We start from the raw sequence: 23,444 nt of genomic DNA on the forward strand, positions 1-23,444 counted from the left end.
AGGATATCCAACACCCTTTTCTGACTTCCATGGGCACTGCATAAGCCTGCTACACACATACATGAAGGCAAACACACATACATATTTTAAAAAATGAGGTAGATGGCATGAAGAGTAACATGTGAGTCTGACCTCCGGTCTCCACACACTTGTGCACAGACACACGGGTTTACCAGCACCATCGTGGTGGTGGTGTCTTTCTGTTGCTGTGATTCGTGTTTTCCTAGTGGTTATGATGTGCAACATCTCTCCAAGTGCTTTTTGTCCACTGCACATCTTTGGAAGAATGTCTTTGTAAATTGTTTGTTGTTAAATTGCAAGCATTTCCTCCCTCCCTAACTGCACTGTAATAGTTTTCCATTCACACAGACGAAGCCTCCTAGTAGGATTTCTTCTGGGTGCTGTAGCCTGGGGATGGGGGTGGGTCTGGTGTGGCTTTGTGTCTGTGGCCAGAGTCCATGTGCTGAGCCAACACAGGATACAGGGAGGCCCCACCCCCGATCAGCTGTCTACCTGTCATCTACCTTGTCTCCCCCAGGCCCACGAACGTCCCAGGTCACTGAGCAGCGGGACCTGGACCCCGGGCGAATGCAGATGCCGCAGGGGAATCCGTTGCTGCTGTCCTACACCCTGCAGGAGCTGCTGGCCAGGGACACGGTGCAGGTGGAACTCCATCCCTGAGAAGAAGGGCCTGTTCCTCAAGCATGTGGAATACGAGGTCTCCAGCCAGGTAACCGAGACTCAACAGTGTGCTGCAGCGGACAGCCACAGACCAGCCTGGGGCAGGGTGGTGGGAGAGGGGTCTGGCTGGCTCTAGGGTGTGACCCCACACCTGATGATGCAGTTGAGCTGGCCAGCCAACTTCTGAATGCTTGCTGGTGCCTGTAGCTGGTTCCAACTCAGCTAGGTCTCTATCAGGTCCATTCTTTGAGTGAAGTCTTTTTTCTTATGAATCTTAGTATCTCTCTCTGTGTCTGTTTTTTTCTTTCTCTTAGATAGGATCTTGCTACATAACCCTGGCTGTCTTTGAACTCACAGCATTCCTAGTGCCCTGACCTTCTGAGATTATAGGCCTGAGCCACCAAACCTGGTTTGTAGGAATCTTTTTTTGTTTTAAATGTTTTTGAGATAGGGTCTCACTGTGTATCCCAGGCTGGCTTTGAACTCTCAGAGATCTGCCTGCCTCTGCTTTTCAAATACTGGAATTAAAGGCCTCTGCCACCATGCCCAGCTACAGTTCTTTTGTCTCAGGGTGCATACCTGTGGTGCTGTTGCCACAGTGCTGGTTTGCAGTATCAGCAATCCCCTGACCATCAGAACATCAGTCCTGGGGAATCTGGGTCCCGACTGACCCTGCCTCCCATTTACAGGGGAGGACCAGCTCATGCCCTTCACCCCTTTGGTGATGCCACCTTGGTGCTCAGCAGGTGGTGTCCCTGTGGCACCACCTATCTTGGTCATTTTGTGCCTTCTTCTGTGGTTTTTTGGTGTCTTGCTCCAGTTAGGATGGGTTAGGGAGAGTTTTGCTCTCTGCCCTGTGATAGAGTAGTTCGTGACTAACACCACCCTCTTGTCCTCAGAGCAGGGCCCACACCCTTCTGAGAAAGCACAGCCCTGGTTACACCAGGCTTAGTCTGAAAACCTGTGATCATTTCATCTTGGGACAAAGGCCCAGTGTGCAGGTGTCCTCCTGTCACGGTGGACTGCCATGCCTGCCTCCTGTCTGTCTGTCTGTCTGCCTGCCTGTCTGTCTGTCTCCCCTTCCCTCTCCCCCCTCTCCTTCCCTTCCCTTCTCCTTCCCTCTCTTCCCCTCCCCTCCCCACCCCTCCCTTCCCTTTCTTCCCCTCCCCTCCCCAACCCTCCCTCCCTCCCTCCGAGGCAGTCTCACCATGTAACTGAGGCTAGCCTGGAAGTCCTAGGCACTCCAGCTGACCCCGAGGTCACAGGCCTCTCTGTCTTCCCAGTGATGGGATGGCAGGAGTGCTTCCTGCCTGCCTTTCTGCTCTGTAAAGTCAGGACTTGCAGGACGCTTGCTCACCAGCAGTTGAACTGTCCTGGGGCGTGTGGTGCAGCCCTCAGCTGGAGGGCCTCCTCAGGGATGCTTCAGGAACAGCAGGTCCATCTGCCGTCCTGTGGTCTTTCCTGGCCGCAGTAGAAGCTATGAGAACTTGGAAGGTGCTCCCGGCCACAGGGAAGCAGGCCTTGCTCCTGTGGTGTTTGTTTGTTTGTTTGTTTGTTTTTCAGACAGGGTTTCTCTGTGTAGCTTTAGAGCCTGTCCTAGAGCTCACTCTGTAGACCAGGCTGGCCTGGAACTCACAGAGATCCGCCTTCCTCTTGCCTCCCAAGTGCTGGGATTAAAGGCGTGCACCACCACCACCTTGCCTTTTTTTTTTTTTTTTTTTTTTTTTTTCTTGTTGTTGGGCTCTGTCTCCACTTCTCAATGGTAGGGACACAGGTGTGTGCCATCACACTACCATACCTCCTGGCTTTTACATGGATGCTGGAGATCTGAAGTCAGGTCTGCATGCTTGTGTACTGAGCACTGACCTATCTCACTCTGTAGACCAGGCTGGCCTCGAACTCACAGAGATCATCCGCCTGGCTCTGCCTCCCAAGTGCTGGGATTAAAGGCGTGTGCCGCCACCACCTGGCTTCTCATGCTTACTTTTTAAGAGCAGGATGATACCCATCCAAGAAGTGAAGAAGTCTCATCATGACAAAGAGTTATCTAAACGTTATAATTTATATTTCTATATAGAATTCTAAAACTTTTACTTTTGGCAAAAACTTGGGGAGAGAGGATGAGGAATTTGGTAGCTCTCCTGTGAGTTCTGTTGCCCGGTGGGAGAAGGCGAAGAGGGCTGATGAAATGCCATGGTTGCAGGGCCTCATGGCACAGGCATGGATTCCCAGTGACTTGGTAGGAGTTGAACTTCCAAGTAAGCCTGGAGTACAATATGAATGCAAGGCTAGCCTGGGCAGCTTAGTGAAATCTGATTTCAAAAAGTAAAATGAGGGGCTGGGGTGTGGCTCAGTGGTAGAGCACCTGCCTAGAATCCCCCAGTGAGGGGCTGGGGTGTGGCTCAGTGGTAGAGCCCCTGCCTAGAATCCCCCAGTGAGGGGCTAGGGTGTGGCTCAGTGGTAGAGCCCCTGCCTAGAATCCCCCAGTGAGGGGCTGGGGTGTGGCTCAGTGGTAGAGCACCTGCCTAGAGTCCCCCAGTGAGTGGCTGGGGTGTGGCTCAGTGGTAAAGCCCCTGCCTAGAATCCCCCAGTGAGGGGCTGGGGTGTGGCTCAGTGGCAGGGCACCTGCCTAGAACCCCCCAGTGAGGGGTTGGGGCGTTGTCAGTGGTAGAGCACCCGGCTAGAAGCAATGGCATGGTTGCTGATGTCCTGCTTGTCATGCTCTTTTTGTTTTGTAGCGCTTCAAGTCCTCTGTATACAGACGCTACAATGACTTTGTGGTCTTCCATGAAGTGCTGCTTCACAAGTTCCCGTACCGCATGGTGCCAGCCCTTCCACCCAAGAGAGTGCTGGGAGGTAAGACAGGGTTCGGGAGGCTCAGTGAAGTGGAAGCAAGCTGCCCTCCTAGGTGGCATGGTGCTGGGTGGACCCACTGTAGCCCAGGATCCTGCTTCTCACGGTCTAGGATGGGCTGGCAATAGGCCTGCAGCGCACATGCACCCTGGTTGTTCTGTGGTGATGGCTGTGGCTTAGTCCTGCTCTGGAGGTGCCTGCTGGCCTCAGGGGTGCCCCTGCTGGGTGCCTGAGGCTGTATGTGTGATTACTAGTTTCTGGCCTGCTTCTTGTAGGGGGCTAGCCATCACAGGATCTATTCATTGCTTTTCTTGTTGCTGTAACCAAATGCCCGACCAGTGTGAGGAGGGGAGGTGCAGTCGGTGGGGGAAGGCATGGCCACAGGAGGCAGTGGTTACACTGCATCCACAGTCAGGAAAGCAGAGATGCAGGGCTCAGCTCCTCTTCTTGACCTCAGGCCACCTTTAGGGTGTGTCTCCCCCCTCTAGTAACTGTTACCTAGAAACTCCCTCACAGACATGCCCAGAGCTGGTCTCCTAAGTGATTCCAGATCCTGTCAATCAAGCTGACAATATAAACCATTAAAGGGGTGTGCCAGTCATGATGGCTGAGGCAGGAGGATCATGAGTTCCAGGCCACTCTGGGCTATACCAGACCCTGTCTCTACAACAGAAAAGTAAGACTTTATGCACAGACAAGGCCCAGAGACTGCCAGTTCACGTTCCCCATGTCCCCACCTTTCTAGTGAAATTGAACATGCACAGGAAAGAGCTTGGTTGGGTTTTATGTAGTGATCAGCTTCTCCTGTCCTGAACCTCCTCAGTGTGGATATAAACATGCTTCCATCGTATACCCGCTGGGTGGCTCAGCTTCTGATGGCCTGGCCTCCTTCCCAGCCCTCTCTGCCACTGGGACAGCTGTGCTCACCACTGACCAGTCAGCTGCCAGGAAGGGACCCTTGCCTGTATCCAAGCTGGCTGTGTCCAGGCAGGGCTTAGTACCTGGAGGCTCTGGGCAAACAGTGTCACCTGACTTGGCATTTCTGAGAGCTCAGCCTTCAGGGACACCTGGAGGGCTTGAGGTGGGGTGGGTATGGGTATGGGCCTTATCTCACTGTGTTTTTCTTTTTGCTTTTTTTAGTTTGAGACAGGGAGTCCTGGCTGCCCTAGAACTTCCTATTTAGGTCAGGTTGGTCTCTGCCTCCTGAGTGTTGGGATTAAAAGCATGTGCCACCACACCTGACTTGGTATTTGTGTGAAAGGATCTCACTCTAACTTGGATAAGCCTGGAACTCACTGAGATCACATTCTTCCTGCCTCAGCCTCCCAAGTGCTGAAATTAATGGCCTGTGCCATCATGCCTGCCCTAATAATAATAAACTTATAAGTTTATGAATAATGAACACATTATGAATAAATGAACACTGCGTTAGCACGATGAAGCTGTGTGCTTGTAGTGATGTTATAGCCACATCCTCCTAAGTTGCCTGTGGTGTAGGTGGCTGTGTAGAATCACACCGCTTCCCAAAACTGTTCTTTGTGTGACATAGGGTCTTGCTCTGTGGTCCAGCCTGACCTCAGACACTTCGTAGCTCAGGCTGTACTCCATCTTGCTGTAGTCTTCTTTCCTCAGCCTCCCAGGTGCCAGGAACACAGATGTGTGCCACCACACCCCACCTCCCAGTGTTCTCCACTGACATGGACGGTCTTGGCTCTTCCTGCACCCATGTGTGACTGGGGGCTGGGAGGTGGCACTCCGTAGCCCTCTGGTGAGGTGCTCAGAAGCTTGCTGTGAGCGGGCGTTCTGCCGACTCGGAGGTGACCCTGTATTCTTCTCCAGCTGACAGGGAGTTCATCGAGGGCCGCCGGAGGGCCTTGAAGCGCTTCATCAACCTGGTGGCCCGGCACCCGCCCTTCTCAGAGGATGTGCTTCTCAAACTCTTCCTCTCTTTCAGTGGCTCAGTAAGTGTGTCCCTCAGGGTCCTGTCCCGGGTGGAATCCTGGGGCCCAAAACTCTTGCTGCATTCCTTTCTTTGTTTGAGACCTGTTTGCACACTCAGGCTGGCCCAGCTTGGGCTCATACTGAAGGCAATCCTCCTGTCTCAGCCTCCCCAGGGCTGGGAGCCCGTACCTGGATTTTATCCCCTGAGCCTGTGTTTCTCCTTTTCCTTGTTCGAATGTGCAGAGTGGATTTGTGATTGACAGAGCAAGGTTTCTTTCTGAAGTACCGGCTGGGCATCATTTTAAAGAGGCTTCCTGGTGTGACTTGGAGGCTTTGCGTACCTTTGGCATGGTCCCCTGGAGACAGAATCTTTCCTCAGCAGAACTGTGGTGGAGTCTAGGGCAGGACATTGTGTGTGCCTATGTTAGGAATCAGAGCCCGGTGTTCTCTAGACAGCGCTTGGGCGAGCCCAAGAGTTCTTAATTGGCCCTGGGAGATACCGCCAGTTCTTCTTGGCAAGTGGATTCTGTGATGGGTGGGCAGGGAAATGAGTGTTTGAATGGGTACTCAGGGCCTTTCAACCCTTACCCAGCTGCAAGGCAGGAGACATGGGTGCAGTCAGGAGTGAGCCCAGTTTGTTTTGTATGCTTGTGTGTGTGGAATATGTACATGTGAGTACCTGTGTCTGTGTGTGCATGCTGAGGGGAGAGGAGTATGTCAGATGTCCTGTTCTATCCCTCTTCACCTCACTCTCTAGAGACAGGATCTTTCACTGAGCCGTCTCCCCCAAACAGCCGGCTTTTGCACTTGATTTTACTTCCCCAAGGGCAGCCGGCCTCTTTAGGAAGGTCTCAGGCTTTTGCTTTAATCAGGTGATACCCCGGGTAATTCTCCACCCACAGTGGTAGATTGTGTAGGTGCTTACAGCCTCGTTTGTTTGTTTTTGTGGTGCTGCCTTCGACGCTCGAGTCTCATGCATGGTAGGTGGCTACCTGCTCCCTAGTGAGGCTGCTAGCCCGAGCGTGGCCTCTGAGTCTGGGGTGCAGTGGTGTTGAGTTCCAGAGCAGGAATGAGGGTGGAATCAGGAAGCCACCTGCACTCCAGACAGAGACAAGGAGGTCAGGTGCAGAAGGTACGCCCTCCTTATGGTCACAGGAAGGTCTCTTGTCTCTTTGTCTATCCGCGGATGGTGTGGTTCTGTAATGTCCTTGGTCCTCGGTTTCCCTTTTTGGTAAAAGAAAATTAGAAATGGTCTTTAAGCTCTTCACACAGGCTTGGCTGCCCACGTGTGTTTCTGTGTTTCCCAGGTGACCCTTTGCCTGATTTGAAGGCTTGGCTTTGCCAGTGAGGCTTCCATCCAGGGCCACATGTCAGGGCCTGGCCTGAGACCAGTGCCCCCTACCTTTCCTTTTCCATCAGCTGTCCCAGCCTTCTATGGCTCCCTAACCCTGAGGATCTCTTTACAGGAAGTCCACGGCTGCATGGAGTCTGCAGGGTCTCGTGGCCCTGTGTCTGTCTCTGGGGTCCATGCCGAGCCTGTTGTAGGTGGAACTCTGTGATTCTGGAGAGGGGCCTGCCCTGCTTTCTGCTGGAGGTGGGGCTTGGCTGTGCTCCTGTCGTTCTGTTGGCCTCTTTCCTACAGTTTAACCCCAAAGAGTCTGTGAGAAGCAAAGACATTCTGGAATGCCGGTGGACCAGCAAGTGCACAAAAGCAAGTTTCTCCTCAGAAGGGACTGCCTCTGTTTTTACATTTTTTTTTTTTTGAGACAGGGACTGGAACTCAGGAATTATCCCCCTGCTTCAGCCTTCTGGGTTCTGGGGTTGCAGGCATGCACTACCACATCCAACTTCTAAGAAGCTTGTGTTTGTCTGCCCCCCTCTCTCTCTTAATATTGTGTGTGTGTGTGTGTGTGTGTGTGTGCGCGTGCACATTCCTGTGGTGTATGTGTAGCATGTGAGCACATGTGCATGCCCGTGTGCATGCCTGTGTATGCATGCATGGAGACTGAAGGAGGACGTCTGGTGTCCTGCTCTGTCACTTTCTGCCTTACTCCTTTGAGACAGGGTCTCTCACTGAACCTGGAGCTAGGCTGGCGGCCAGAAAGTGCCAGCCGTCCTGTCTCCATCCCCCAGAGCTGGGTCACAGGTTTATGAGGCAACCCCTGGCTTTTGACTCTGGGGATTCTGAATTGGGTCCTCATGCTTGGGTAGCAAGTGCTCTTACCCACTGGGCCATCTCCGCAGCCCCTCTTTCTGGAGACAGGGTCTCGTGTGTAGCCCACGCTGGCCTGGAGCTCTTTCTTTCTCCTGCCGAAGTCTGCCGGGTGCTGAGATGACAGACGAGCATGACCAGCCTAGCTCTCTCGTTGTTGGACTTCTGAGGAGTTCGCTTGCTCTCAGCTGGTGTCGGTGCCGACAGGAGAGGGTGAAGCTCCCTCTTTCCTCTTTCAGGATGTTCAGCACAAGCTCAAGGAGGCGGCCCAGTGCGTGGGAGATGAATTCACGAACTGTAAGCTGGCTGCTAGGGCCAAGGTAGTTTTCTGATTTTGGCTGTTCCTCCCCCTCTTAAGCAGAAGAATGGTAGTGCTGACCCCTGATGATCCTCAGCACGCCTCTGTTGGGTTGTGGGGATCACACCATTATCCACCACCCGTCCTTGTTGGATCCCCTGGGAGCGGGGTTCGGCTTGTAGCAGGCAGGCTCCAGGATGTCCTCCTCTTTCTGAGAGTAATTCAGCAGCAGGCCACTGTCTCTTTTCTTGCCACCCATTTCTAGGACTTCCTCCCAGCTGACATCCAGACCCAGTTTGCCATGAGTCGGGAGCTGATTCGAAATGTCTACAACAGCTTCTATAAGCTTCGAGACAGAGCCGAGCGGATCGCATCCCGGGCCATCGACAACGCTGCTGATCTTCTCATATTCGGGAAGGAGCTCAGGCATGTGGCCCTGTAGGGACTGTGGCATGAGTCAGGTGGGGGGCTGGGTCTGCCTACCATCCTGACCCACTGCACTGCGGGAAGGAGAAGAGTAGATCCACGGGTGGCGGGAGGGGGCAGGAGGAAGCCGTGGTGGGGGTTATGCAGGGCTCTGGGGTCCTTACACACCTCCCACGGCTGCTCATCCAGTAGTCTCCTTGGCACCTTTCACACTGCTGTGAGAAAGCACCTGACAGCGGCAACTTAAGGTGTTGATCTTGGTTCTCAGTTTTCGGGTACTGTCCTCCATCATGGTTGGAAGGCATGGCGGCAGGAACATGAGGCAGCTGGTCACATGGCATCCACAGTCAGGAAGCAGAGAGAGATGGATGCTGGTGCTCAGCTCACTTTCTCCTGTTTATTCAGGACCCCATACTAGGGGTGTGTGGGTCTTCCCACCTCAGTTAACCCAGTCTAGAAACTCCCTTTGTAGACATGCCCAGAGAGTTTGTTTCCATAGTGATTCTAGACCCTCCCAGGTTGACAATATTAACCAACACAAATGTTAAAAAATAAAACCAAAAAACCAAAACTGTTTGCCTTGGTGAGAGCAGCCCGTGGCAGACCAAGCTTCGCCAGCACACAGAGCTTCGGGTCTTGTGGGCAGTAGCAGTGATTTCCTGGGTCTAGAGGGGCCTGAGACCCTGCCTTCCTCGCCTTCTTCCAAACATCCCTACTGAACCTTCTGAGACTCTCAGACCCCTCCCTGGAGCCCTGACCCTCCTGGAAACACACATCTCGGGGAGGGACAGGCAGGTGAGTGTGTGTTCTGTTCCTACAGTGCTTTAGGCTCAGACACAACCCCTCTGCCCTCCTGGGCTGCTCTGCACCTCAGCACGTGGGGCTCCCTGAAGCAAGCGCTCAAAGGCCTGTCGGTGGAGTTCGCACTGCTTGCAGACAAGGCTGCTCAGCAGGTGAGTGGCTTCCTTCGCCATGGGTCCCTTGTCCCAGAACGTGCTGTCCTGTGGGGTGGAGCACCTTTTGCTTAGCCTGGCTTTGAGAACTCCATGGAGATGATCTCCCATCTCCGAGTGGAGACTGCCTGTGCCCATCTGTTCTGGGTGGCTCCTCCTGAGCCATTTATGCTTCTGAGAAGGCCGCTAGTGACAGAAACAGATTGGGTCCTTGTCCCCAGCCCTGGCGTTGCTGAGGTTAAATGGATCTGTCCTTGGCACTGTAGTCTTGCGCTTGCAGTTTGCTTCTGGATGGACCACATACTTCCCATTGTGCCAGCTTGTGCGTGGCAACCAGTGGTTTAACCCGTTGGAATAATAACTAAGTGCCCAGTACCCCAAGAACTTCCTCCTCTGTATTCACTTAACCTCAAAAAGTCCTGCTGCTGTGTGTATAGGAACTCCACTTATTTTTAAATGTATTTATTTATTTTTGTTGTGTGTAGTGAACCAAGGGCCTTGCACATGTTAGACAGATGTTCTACCACTGAGCCACACCCCAGCCCCTCACTGGGGGAGTCTAGGCAAGTGCTCTACCACTGAGTCACACCCCAGCCCCTCACTGGGGGATTCTAGGCAAATGCTCTACCACTGAGTCACACCCCAGCCCCTCACTGGGGGATTCTAGGCAGGTGCTCTACCACTGAGCCACGCCCCCAGCCCCTCACTGGGGGATTCTAGGCAGATGCTCTACCACCAAGCTACTTCACTAGCCCTCTTTTTACTTTTTGGGTCTTTTATTGTTGAGACAGGGAGGGTCTCACTAAGTTGTCTAGCCTGGAACTTAACAATCCTCCTGCATCTGTCTTCTGAGTAGCTGACGCTGTCTGGGATGCCACTCAAGCTGCAGTTGTAAACAAGTTGCTATCTTTATTGAAGCTCTGTTCCCTGCTCAGGACCAGAGCGTTTCAGTTGCCTGTCTGGAGTGATGCAGCTGCTGGGGACTTGGGGGAGTTTTTCAGTAGAGGCTGGAAGCTCAGGGCCCGTGAGGTTTCTGTTGAAGAGGGAATTTGATCGCTTTGCTTGTGTGGAAAGTCCCTGATTTTCTTCCTCCCAGAGCCGGTGTGTGCCCTTTAGAAATGTGCCTGTGTTTTTCTAATGTGTGTGGTTCATGTGTGTACAGGTAGGCACACATGTATGTGTTCACAGGTGACTGGAGGTCAGGAGACAACTTCACATGTCATCTTCAAAGATGCCATCCACCTCCTCTGAGACAGGGTTATTCATTGCCCTGGAGTTCACCAATTAGGCCAGAGATGCTCATTGTCTCCGTCTCCCAGCACTGGGAGTACAAGCGAGAGCCATTATACCCTGAATTTTCATATGGGTTCTGAGGTCCGAACTTGGGTCCTCATCCTTGCAAGGCCAGTGCTGTATACTGTCTCCCCAGCCCTCAGTGTTGGTATCTTTTGCCTTTTTAATTTAAAAAAGATCTTATTTGTGTATATGCATTTGTGTCTATATAATAAGTGTTTGTGCACGTGTGTGCAAGTGCCTGAGGAAGTCAGAAGAGGGTGTCAGATCCCCAGGACCTGGAATTTCAGTAGATTGTTAGCCACCTTGTGTGGGTGCTGGAACTGAACTCAGGTCCTCTGCAAGAGCAGCAAGTGCTTTTACCACCGAGCCGTCTCTCCAGCCACCTAGTTTCTAAGTTTCCATTTATTTATTGTGTGGAAGGGATGGTGCATGTGTGCCACAGTGTGCATGTGGAGGTCAGAGGTCACTCACAGGGGCTGGTTGTCTCCTACGGCATGGTCCTGGGGATTGAACTCAGGTCTGAAGGTCGGTGTCTTTTCCCACTGAGCCATCTCATTAGTCCTCTTAATCAGTGTAAGTTTATTCCTTCCCATCGTTAGTGCCCCTCTCCAAGTAGACAGGGCCAAGGCTTGAGGTGTCAGGGGCTTGCCAGGATGGAGAGGCAGGGGCTTGGGCAAGGTCTGTGCTTTGTAGTGTGTGTGCCATGACATTGCCATAGTAACTTTGGCCCTTGGACCTCGTTTTCTCCATTGATTAGGTATAAGAGGGTCGAACTAGATCATCAATTTATCTTCCATCTTTATTTTTTGTTTGCACTTGTGTGTGTGCGTGCATCCGTGTGGGCACTTGCCTGGGTGTAACACAGTACATGTGTGGAGGTCGGAGGACAACTTTGGAGAGCCCCCTCTCTCTTCTCTTCTCCCTTGTTGAGGCAGGGTCTCTTCTGTCTGCAGCACTGTATACTCTGAGAGCCTCCAAGTGTTTTCTCATTTCTGTTTCCCGACCCTGGAGCTAGCCAGATGTTTTATGTGAGTTTGGGGGTTGAACTCAGGTTATCAGGCTTGCTTTCACAGCGGGTGTGTTTAACCACTGAGTCACCTCAATGGCCCCAACTATTTTCTTTCTTTTTTTCCTCTCTCTCTCTCTCTCTCTCTTTTTTTTCTGAGACAAGGTCTCACTATGTAGCCCTGGCTGGTCTGGAACTCCACCTGCCTCTGCTACCACGTGCACACCTCTACTGCATGTGCCACCATGCCCTTGCCAACTATTTTCTTTGTTAAATATGTGTGTGTGCTCGTGGAGGTCAGAGAACAAGTGGGAGTCAGTTCTCTTTTTCTACCCACATGGGTCCTGGGCATTGAACTCAGTTGTCAGTCTTGGCAGTAAACGCCCTACCCGGCTGAGCCCTCCCACCAGCCCAGACTACTTTGTTTTATCAGTGTAGCTGTCCTCCAAGTGTGGGTTCAAGAATCATGCATGAAGCTCTTTGTCACAGAGACTGTGGGAAGCCTTAGGTCAGGTGCTGGGATTCTGCAGAGCACTAGACGATCGTCTCTGCTCAGGGCCTTTCCGATCCAGCTGGCTCCATCTTGAAGTTCATGCATCCAGAGCTCTGGGTGGGAATGAGTACCTTGAGGCACCTCCCAGCCCTGTGCTTCTTTAACATGTTCAAGTTCTTTATTGAAACTTAACTTGGGGGGATGTACTGCTTCCTTGATATTCCTCCCATTCCTTAGGTACATTGAAGTTAATGGAATTTTGTTTTGCTTAGTTTAGGGTCTTAGATTTTTTTGGGGGGACAGGGTTCTCACTTTGTTCCTGAAGCTGAGCTGCTACTCACTTTGTAACCAAGCCTGGCCTTGAACTTGTGATCCTCCTGCCTCAGCCTCCTGAGTGCTGGGATTACAGGTGTGCACCAACATGCCCAGCTTGGTGTGCATGCTTGTGTGCAGAGGTCAGAAGAGGATGTTGGGGTCTCTCTTCATCATTGTGCACTGTTCCTTGAAACAGGGTCTCGCACTGAACCCGGAGCTAGGCAGGTGGCCAACTGATCTTCCTGTCTCTGCTCACAGCATAGGGGTACAGTTGTGCAAGCAGCCACCCCCAGTTTTCCCTGAGCACTGGGATCTGAGTTCAGGTCGGCATGTTTGCCTAGCAAGTGCTCTTACCTGTGGAGGAATCAATGGCTCCAGCCCCTGCGCTGTGCCTTTCCTAAAGACATATGCTGGGATGGTCAGGGGCTCTCTTCTTTTTCTCTTTCTTTTTCTTTTTAGACAGGGTTTCACTGTGTAGCCCTGGCTGTCCTGGAACTCACTCTGTCGAGCAGGCTGGCCTCGAACTCACAGAGCTCTGCCTGACTCTTGTTTTTGATCAGGTCTTACACACAGAGATGGGATGTGGTGGCCAGTGAGTCAGAATCCCCTTTCCTACTATAGCAGGGAGAAAGCCCCAGAATGTTGACTAGGACAGGATGACTATGTCAGCTGGTGTTTCCCTTTCTTTTGTTGTCTTTTTTTTTTTTTTTTTTTTTAAGATTTATTTATTATGTGTACAGTGTTCTGCCTGCATGTATGCCAGCATGCCAGAAGAGGGCACCAGATCTCATTATAGGAGGTTGTGAGCCACCATGTGGTTGCTGAGAATTGAACTCAGGACCTCTGGAAGCACAGCACAGTGCTCTTAACCTCTGAGCCATCTCTCCAATTCTTCCCCCACTTTTTTTTTTTAATCATTACCGTGTGTGATGTATACATGTGTATGCATTTGTGTAGAAGCCAGATGTTTACATCATGTGTCTTTGTATGCTATTTTTCATCTTTCTTTAATTTTAAAAATGAATTTATTTTATGTGTATGGATGTTTTGCCTGTATGTCTGTGAACCATGTGAGTACCTAGTACCCATAGAAGCCAAAAGAGGGCAATGGGTCCCATGGGATTGAAATTGTCAGTTCTGAGCTGCCACATGGGTGCTAGGTATTGAGTCCAGGACCTCTGCAAAAGCAGCCAGTGCTCTTAGCTGCTGAGCCGTTTTTCTAGCCCCTCTATGTTTTTTTCTTTCTTTAAAAGGGTCTCACTGTGTGTCCCTGGCTGGCCCGGCACTCACAGAGATCCTTCTGCCTCAGCCACTCAAGTTTGCCACCACACCTGGCTCCATCTGACTTTTTGAGACAGGGCCTCTCACTGAACCTGGGGCTCTCCAGTTCAGTTAGATCAGATAGCCAGCAAGCTTTCGAGCGCCTGGGTTTGTCTGCCCCCACCCCCAGCTCTGGGGCTACATGACGCATGGTACTGTGCCTGGCTTTTTATGGGAGTGCTGGGCATCTGAACTCAGGTTCTCGTGTTTGCATGGCAGGCGTTTTGCTGTCTGAGCCATCTCTCCAAGCTTCTCACCTTACTTGGAAAACCTTTGGCTCACCTGTTAATTTCCCGGAACTTATTACCTAGTATCTGAACTGGCTGCAGTCCTGAGACTGAATTACTTGGGAACCGCCTGATTTAGTGACCTGAAGCTTAGGGAGACATCCCAGAGTCCCCCTGAGGTGGCCACATCCGACTCGCAGTCCAGTTCCTGTGTTTCCATCCAAGTGTCTTCATTTCCTGTCAGTCTTCCGCCTTCTCTTACCCACATGATTCTTCGTGCACAAGTCAATATGCAGCTTTTGGGGTGAGCATATCTCTTGGCTACAGCTGGAGTACTAGGAGCTTTAGGCATGTGTTGTCTGGGACATGTGTATGTACACATATATGGGCAGTATGCACATGGCTGTCATGTGTCTCCAGAGTGCTTCTGCTGCATGTATGTTGGAAGCCAGGCAGCATCTGGGCCACTGCTCATCCTTGTCCCCAGTGTGCCATGGATGAGTTTCGGCACTGGGCTTTTCCCTCACAGTTATCATGTTGCCCGTATACAACATCCTGAGCCTGTATCCTCTGTCCCATCATCCCCTGCTTTGGCTTCCTCTGTGGTTCTTCCTTTACCCCGTGCTCCCTGGAAGTGCCACAGTGTCTGGGTTCACAACTCCATTCATGCCTCCCCCATGCCAGGTCCTGTGTTCCTCTCTGGTCTCTCCATATCCCTTTCCAGACCTCTTTCCCTGTTGTTAAAGTGCCTCTCTCCCAGCATCCTTCCTCCATCTGTCTCCCTTTGGACATGCGTAGCTTCAAAGAGAAGCAGTTAAGCGTTGGGCAGAGCTACTGGGGCAGCATGAGGTGTGGCTTTATCCTACCTGGGAGACACTGCACGTGGAAAACCCAAGGGAGACATCTGGAGTGGAGAGGGTGCCGCCCTGTTCCCATAACTGCCAGGTTTGAGGACATCGCCGCCTGGACCTGCAGGGCCCTCCGTGGGAAACTGGGCCTCCTGAAGCCTGAGCTGCCAAGTGTGGTTGGGGGTGCTGGCTTCTGGGTGGCATATGTTGGTTAACTTTAACTCACCCCTGTTCTCTGAACTGTGGTTAGGTATGGGGTGAGTTCCCAGGTGGGTGCTGGGTCCTGGGTGCTGCATGTTGGTTAACTCATCCTTGTTCCTAGGGTAAAAAGGAAGAGAATGATGTGGTGGAGAAGCTGAACCTCTTCTTGGATTTGCTGCAGTCCTACAAAGTGAGTCTCCGGCATTCTGTCTGATAGCGACCTTGGGGATTGTTGAAGGATGTGAGGTCAAGGCTGTGCAGGGAAGGGTCTGTCGTGATTTTGTGTGACTTTTCCTGAGGTGAGATGCAAAGAAGCATCTGTTCCCCCCAGATGGACATTGACAGACCAGGGAAGAGGGTCCACCTACGTCCAGCTGTTGAAGTTATGGGACGGGTTGGTTCCAGAAGCGAGCATGGCTCACAGCTGGCTGTACCACTAAAGTGTAGTCCCACTCCCTATTCCATTTTTACCTCTTAGTTAATCTTGGGGGGATCCTATAAGTCTCCCCCACCCTCCACGAGGGAGTGCTAGCAGGCATGATTTCGTGAGGAGCTCATGTGAGTTGTCACAGCTGCTCTACTTCAAGATGGCGATGGTCACACCTGACCAGAAGGAAACCTGTCTGCCTGAGGGTCCCCTAGGCTGGCTCAGGGCTCCTGCTTGCATCCCAGAAAGATCCCAAGTTGAGGGGGAGATAATTGTAATGTGTGGTAGAAACCAAGATGAGTATGTATGACTGTTGGGCCCTCTGTGAGTGACTGGGGGCCTGGTCCACGTGCAGGGGCTTTGCTGCTTCTCATGTGCGAGGATTCGGGAAGCCAGGCTGAGCTTACGGCCGAGGCGACTTTTCAGAGTGTGCAGCGTCCATTGAAGGGTGGACCACTTTTTGGAGCTAGAGAAACCTTCATTACTGAAGAGCGCTCCAGAGAGCCAGTCCAGTGCGTACAGGGAATGTTTTGGAAGAGTTTGTTCTGATGACTGAGATGGTCACCTGTGGCTTCTGCCATTCAGGGGCTTGTGTTTCTTGCATGTCTACCATAGCTGGCCTCTCGTTAGGTTTCTGATTGGGTATAACAATGGATGCCAATGTGTCTTTCTTGGGCACACTGTCCTACCACCAGTAAGACGCTGGCTGTCTGGAGTTGGTAGTGTTAGTAGTCTGAGGTTTGGGGCTGCCTCAGGGCCCTCAACTATACAAATCCCTTTCTTGAAGGGAGATTCCTCTTTGGGGCCTGGGGTAGTGCAGTTTGCCCTTGCCCAGACTAGCCTGAGCCAGATAGGATGTGAGTGGGGCTTGGCTCTGAACCAGTGTGTATGTGTCTGTCTGTCTGTCTTATTTTAATTACATTACTTTGTGTGTCTGTGTGTGTGCATGTGCAGAGGTCAGGGGACAGCTTGCAGGAATCAATTCTTGCTTTCTACCCTGTGGGTCCTGGGAATCACACTCAGGTCATCACCGTCCCCCACCCAGCCCTGCCCTGGACTCTGTCTGAACAGGAAAAGCCAGTCCTGGCAAGGGCCCTGGCTGCTCACTGCTAGTCAGCGTGAGCCCCACCCCTGGCTGCCTCTGCTCTCCTCTTGTCGTCCTTCTTCCTTTCAGGTGGGAGATGGCAGTGTTTGAAGTGTCCAGAGCTCCCAGGCTCTGGGTCCCTTTACGGTACGCTGCAGTAGGTGAGCATGCCTCCCTCCCTGCAGGACCTGTGTGAGCGGCATGAGAAGGGCGTGCTTCACAAGCATCAGCGGGCACTGCACAAGTACGGCCTGATGAAGAGGCAGATGATGAGCGCCGCGCATGGCCGAGAGCCCGAGTCCGTGGAGCAGCTGGAGTCACGCATCGTGGAGGTGAGCAGCAGGGCATCGTGGAGGTGAGCAGCAGGGCATCGTGGAGGTGAGCAGCAGGCAGGCAGCATCAGGCAGCTGTGGGGTGCAGGTGGCATGGCATCTGGAATTGCTCCATCGGCTCTTCTGGTGAGCTGGGTTAGCTTAGGAATTGGGGGTGTCCAGAGCAGGGCTGGGGTCTGGTGGAAGTGGGAGCTGTCGCAGGGGCTCTGCAGCTGTGTGCCTGGCCTTGCATTTCCTTGGTGTTCCCTCCTGTGGATGTGAGGGCAGGGGCCAGCTCCATCCTACATCCGAGGGTCTGGTGCACAGATTGGCTCTCTGCTTGCAGCAGGAGAACGTGATTCAGACCATGGAGCTCCGAAACTACTTCTCCCTGTACTGCCTGCACCAGGAGACGCAGCTCGTCCACGTCTACCTGCCTCTCACCTCACACATCCTGGGGGCCTTCGTGAACTCCCAGATCCAAGGGCACAAGGAGGTGAGTCACCCCTGGCTCTGCTGTCGACAATGTCATCCTGTTCTCAGCTGCCTGGCCTGTGGCCTGCAGTCAGTGACCTTGAGAATGGAGTTGATGCCCATTGGCCTGATCAGTTCCTAGGTCTCCCAGCCTCTCGTGTGGCCAGAATGGTGACACTGAAGCAGCCTTGTGAGCGGGATCAGAAAGATGTCAGGAGGTTCATCCCTTTTAGAAGAACTCTAGTAGTCAGGGAAAGCATACAGAATCTCCAGGCCCTACAGCCGAGGGAAGGAGGTGGTAGGGGTTAGTTTGGCTGGGAACACTTTGTACCACAGAGGAGTTTCCTAGAAGCTCCTTATCAGTTGCCTCTAGGTGTGGCTGCTGGAGCCACTGGGGGAAGAATCATTATGAATACTCTGGTCATGGAAAGCCCTGGGGTGCTCTCCCTGTGCAAGTGGCCTAGAGCTCTGGGACCTCAGCTGTGTCTGCCACTCTTGCTCATTTTCACCAGTGGGGCTGAGGCAGCACTTCAAAGATGGTGCCTGTCTAGCTCCTTGGTTGTGTGATGTTTTTGGGTATGTGTGTAAAACTAATGCTTGTAAAACAAATGCCTACCCCACAGCTGGGGTGATAAGAACAGCCCAGTTAATGTTACATTGACGTTCATTGTGATGAGTGAGATGAGTTCTTTGGGGGCTAGTTACAGAGTGAATGTCTGCAGACAGCTACACTTCCCCTCCCTTTACCAACTCCCCAGCAACTAAGTCCCTGTTTTCAATCTTGAAAAAATGGTTTATTCATTATTTATGTTTACGTATGAGTCTATGGGTATCACATGTATGCGGGAGTCCACAAGGTGTCAGGTCCCCTGGAACTGGAGGTACAGGTGGTTGTGAACCACCTGATGTGGGTGCTGGGAACAGGCACTGTGCAAGAGCAGCAAGTACTCCGAACTTCTGAGCCATCTTCCCAATGTCTCCTGCCCCCTTTTGAGACAGGATCTCACTATGTAGATAGACCTGGCTGCTCTTGAACTTGAGGAGCTCTGCCTGCCTCTGCTTCTTGGGTACTGGGATTAAAGGCATGAACCACCCCTCCCAGGGACATCCCCCCCCTTTTCTGTTGTTCTTTTTATTTTTTTGTATGCATATGTGTTGTGTGTGCATGTGTGTGGAGGTCATGGGTTGATATGGATAGTCTTCCAGAACATTCCTCACCTTATATGTAGTTAGCCTGAACCCAGGCTAACTAGCCAGCTTGCTCAGGGGATCTTCTGTCTCCCTTTGTGGGCTACCGCGGCCACTTGGCATTTACTTGGGTGCTGGACATCTGAACTCAGATTTATATGGCGGTCACTTTAGCCCTCCTGAGCTTCTGCTTTACAGAACCTGCTTCAGAGTCCTAGTGTCAAAGCAGCAGAGGGGAGGGTTGGCTCAGACAGCATTGGCTACACTCAGAGCCAGCGGGCCTTCTGTGTCTGTGTTCTGTCCTCACCCCATCCGAATCCTGCTGCTCTAGAAAGCACCAGCCTGCCTTGGGAGAGAGAGACAGCCGGTTTGGTTTCAGCCTGGCATGTGGCTAAGTGGTGGCTTGCTGCAAGATGGGTTTCTCTGATTAGGATTTGGAGGGCCAGTGTGATCACATCTGCTTTTGTAGCCCCGTGTAGCCCCTCACTCACAGACACCCATCTTCCCTAGCTTGACTTTTCCAAGTGACCCGGTTGCCTCCTGCTGCCTATGGCAGCCTCATCTCCTTCCAAGAGAGCAATTGGTTGTCTGCTTTATGTTGGGTACAGGGACTGAATTTAGGTTTTCAGGTTGGCAGTAAGCATCTCTACTTGCCAAGTCTTCTTAAGGCCTGACCTTGAATTTTTGATATTCTGTCTCTACCTCCTACATGTCACACACCTAGCTTATGTGGTGCTGGGGATCCAAACCCAGGGCTTTATGCATGCCATGCAGATACTCTTTTGGCCTGTGTGGTTCCAAGATCTGCCAAATGGCACAAAGGTACAACTCTACTAGCTTCCATATGTTGGCCTAGGTGTCATGGTTACAGACTGATAGAGCCTTCATTGCTTGGCAGTGATGACAGGTGATAAGCAGAGGCTGTGTTCCTTTCAGCTGGTCCCTGCCATCAGGGAACACACAGAGGTATGCCAGGGGGCATTAACTTGTGGGGTTTGGGGGATACATGGTAGCTGGACTGTCCACGTTGGGTGAGAAGTCTCAGTGGTTCAAGGCAGACACTCTGGTCTGCTAGAGTTCCTGGTACTTGGCCTGCCCAGTAGCTTTCACAGCATCCAGGCCAGTCAGCCTGCACAGTGGGTAGACAGCTTGCCTAGCATGCACGAAACCCAGGGTTCCGTCCCCAGTGCCGCATGTGCCAGCTACAGTGTGCCCATCTGTAATCCCAGTGCTTGGGAGATGGAAGCAGGAAGATCATCCTCTGTTGTAGAGCAGTTACTAGATTTCTTCTTATTTCTTTCTTTATCTTGTATGCGGTGCTGAGGGTCAAACGTGGGGTCTCATGCATGTTTGGTAAGCACTCAAACCCTGAGCTGTATCCCAGCCCTGTTTTTCATTTTTAGGTCTCACTATGTAACCCAGGCTAGCCTGGAACTCACAGTCCCCCTATCTGTGCCTCTAGAGGGTGGGTCCACATTGAGAATATAGGAGGATTTGCCTTCACTTTCAGAAGCTCTGCTGTGGAGCCTGGTATGTGAGGGGGTGTGATGTGAGTGCCCTCCTGTTCGTGCCACCAGATGACAAAGAACGGGAATTGGCTTGGCAGGGACCGGGTTGTGGCCGCCACCTCACCTCCCTTTCTCCCGCTCTTGCAGATGAGCAAGGTATGGAATGACCTGAAGCCGAAGCTGAACTGCCTCTTCGCTGGACCTCACAGCGTGTTGACGCCACCGCGCTCCCCGCAGGAGGACGGCGTGTGTCCTCACTAGTGGCAAGGCCCACAACACGGCTCCCTGTGGCCTCACTAAAACCTCTTTGCAAACAGTGTGTCCCTGGCTGATTCCCTCCAGGCAGCAGCCACTGCTCTGAGGTGCCTGTGGGCTGTGCAGGTGGTCTTCGTGTCTCCCTGCTCCTGGGCAGGAGGTCTATGTGCCCCCAGCCTGCCCCATGGCCTGTTGATGGGGTCGGTGATGGGAAGTTAGGGTGCTTCAGAATGCATTGCGCCCAATGCCCACAGTGCTGAGGGCCTTTTGTAGCCAGCAAGTGGTGTCTAGGGGGGTGTAGAAGGGTCACTGAGTGCTGGGAGAGCCTAGGGGTTAGCCTAGCAGCAAAGAAGTGGGAGGGCTGGCCTGCCCTGTGGCCTGGCAGTACTGCCTGGCAAGGAGCTGCATGGTCTCTGAGGGTGGGACCTTGTCTGCAGACTAGGGCCTGTAGACATTCTGGGAGGTGTATTAGAGGCCAGGCGGGAAGTATGAGTGCGAAGTGGTTTGTTTGGTGCTTTGGAGCACATGTTTCACTCCAGTACTGTCTATGGATCCCTGGTCCAAGGCTTCTCGAGGTCCACAGTGGATGAGGGCTCTGGGTCCTTTCTTGTGTTGGGTTTTGGAGGGTGAGAGTGAGGAGGGGTTGTGGAGGAGCACTGGAGATGGGCATCCCTGTTGGGTGCCCAGGCCTCAGGGTCAAGAGTGTGGACCACTTCCCACCAGCTGTCAAGCAGCAGGTTCCACCTGGATGTGAACTGCTTCCCTACCGGCCCACTCTCCCGCCCTGGTCCACTCTCCCGCCCCCATGCTTTTAGTGTTCTAGGGCCCCGAGCCTGGCAGTAGAGCCTGCCCATTCTCACATAGTCACTCCCTGACTGGGCTGTGGGTGCCTGACCCCAAACTTGAGGTTCCATCCCCAGGGTGCAAGGGAACCAAGAGTCCCTCTGGCATCCTGCTGCCCGAGCCTGTATGCCACACCACAGCCATGCTTTGGGCTGCCAGAAAGATGGGAAGCACAACTATCAACAGATCTCCCGCCTGCTCGTCCCTTCTCCTGGGCCGAGCGGGAACCAGCCTCAGCTTTAACTGGACAGTCCAGGGCCAGCACAACAGGAGTGAAGGGAACAGCCTCTTTGGGTGCTTCCTACTCAGTGTTAGCCTGAAGAGGGTAGGCAGGGGCAGCAGGGCTATGGGGATCTGCTGTGGGGACTCTGGGCTGAGGGAGTCAGGAGGCTGGTGCTGTGGGATTCAGCGGGATCGATGAAGCACTTTATGGACTGGGGGAATCAGTTACTGCCACACCCAATAAACTGGAAGTGTTTACAGATGGTTTCCATGCTGCTGTTTCTCTCAACAGACCCCTATGAACACATGGGTCTTGGAAACTGGAATCTTAAGTTTGGAATGGGCAATTGCCCCTAGTCTGGTGGCCCCAGTGGGGCAGTTTCCTGGATATAGAAGCATTGCTTCCTCCTGGAGGGAGGCTCCATAGACTCAGAAAATCTGCGAAATTTATGAGTTTCAGAAATCTGAAAAGCACATGGGTCACAAGGTCCCTCCCAACAGTGGTGCCCACAGTGGCAGTTCCTAATGGGAGTCGATGCTGACCCATTGAGCCCCCTGCACAGTGTGGAACTCCAGGGCTGTGGTCCACACTCCTGTAAGTAACTCTGTTAAGCTCACTGGCTCCCTAGGTCAGGTTCTGCAGGGGTTTTGTTTGTTTGTTTGTTTGTTTGTTTTGTTTTTGTGCCAGATCAGTTGCTGTAATAAAATTCCTAACAAAAACAACATGGCTGCTTATACAGCCTGTCACTTTGGAGGAATCGGGGATTGTAGTGTGAGTTTGAGCCATGTGCGCACACTGCCTGTCACTTTGGGGGAGTCAGGGATCGTAGTGTGAGTCTGAGCCATGTGCGCACACTGCATCCAGAGTTAAGTAGAAAGTCGATCAAAGCATGCGTGCCAGTGCTCGGTCTGCTTTCCCCACCCTCACATGTTCAGGGCTCCCTTCCTAGGGAATCATGCCACTCATGGTGGGCAGATCTTCCTACTTAACAAATCAAGATAATCCCCCAGACATGTCCAGTCTAACCTAGACAGTCCCTCACTGAGATGCTCTTCCCAGGTGCTTCTAAATTATGTCAAGTTGACAGTTTAAACTGACATAAGGGATGGAGAGATGATGGCTCAGCAGGTAAGAGCACTTGCTGTTCTTCAGAGGACCCGAGTTCAATTCCCAGCACCCACATCAGGCTCACAATGTCCTGTAACTTCAGCTCCAGTGGAATCACCATCTCTGACTTCCATGGTACCTGTACTCACATGAACAGCACTCCCACCCCATGCACTTATTTAAATGATCAATCCAAGAGAAGGCTGTAGTTATGCCCTTCTCTCAGCACTTAACATCTGGACCCCTTTAGGTTTAGGGGGTTTCAGCTAACCATGTATTTGGCTTTTGAGTATGATATAGTGTGTACATTTTATTGTAAATTACATGTATATGTATGAGGGAATGTGCTCGTGGGTGCTGGTGCCTACAGAAGCCAGAAGAAGGTGTCAGCTCCTCTGAAGGTAGAGTTACAGATGGTTATGAGCTGCCCATCGTGGGTGCTGGGAACTGAACTCTGGTCTTCTGCAAGAGCAGTACTGCTGAGCCTTGGGTCCAGCTTTCCTGTTGGATTTCCTTAAAAGGCTCCCTCTTTCTGAGGGAGAAATGGTTTTCTTTGAAGCAGGTAGGAATAGTTAGGATGCGGTGTGAAATGTCACAGCATGCTTTCAAGATCCACTGATAACCAATGGCATCTGTGAGGTTCCTGGTCCAAGATGTAGCCCAGGAATTCCTGGCTGCTGCACTACAACTATTGCGACAACAGAGGAAATGCAGCCAGTGACCTGGTTGGGAACTCCCCCACCAGGCAGTTAGTCTCAGGTTTTGCAGGCTCTTCTCTGATTGGTTATCGTTATCTGGTTTGCCTACAGCCTCAGCCTATCAGGCCTCACTTGGGTCTATATAAACCCCTGGATACAGCCTTTCTGTCAGTTCAGCCCCTGGCTGGAGTCCAGGTCCTGGTTTGCAGTCCAGCGCCTGGAGAGGAATACTTATCTTTCTCCGAGACACTGTTCC

The 23,444-nt window shown here is 52.3% G+C and overlaps 1 protein-coding gene across 1 annotated transcript in view; it reads left to right on the forward strand.

The window, feature by feature from the left end:
* Snx8 (sorting nexin 8) overlaps nucleotides 1-21,642 on the forward strand; it is a 49,173-nt gene extending 27,531 nt beyond the window's left edge. Inside the window, 11 exon segments of the mRNA XM_059249507.1 lie at nucleotides 539-672; nucleotides 674-730; nucleotides 3,420-3,537; nucleotides 5,374-5,495; nucleotides 7,927-8,007; nucleotides 8,251-8,411; nucleotides 9,232-9,364; nucleotides 15,192-15,260; nucleotides 16,767-16,913; nucleotides 17,239-17,388; nucleotides 20,210-21,642. Of these exon segments, the coding sequence (XP_059105490.1) occupies nucleotides 539-672; nucleotides 674-730; nucleotides 3,420-3,537; nucleotides 5,374-5,495; nucleotides 7,927-8,007; nucleotides 8,251-8,411; nucleotides 9,232-9,364; nucleotides 15,192-15,260; nucleotides 16,767-16,913; nucleotides 17,239-17,388; nucleotides 20,210-20,323 (1,286 nt within the window). The 3' untranslated portion in view covers nucleotides 20,324-21,642.
* Nucleotides 21,643-23,444: the final 1,802 nt, after the last annotated feature.

The sequence above is a fragment of the Peromyscus eremicus genome, chromosome 23 (assembly GCF_949786415.1).
Source record: "Peromyscus eremicus chromosome 23, PerEre_H2_v1, whole genome shotgun sequence".
NCBI lineage: Eukaryota > Metazoa > Chordata > Mammalia > Rodentia > Cricetidae > Peromyscus > Peromyscus eremicus.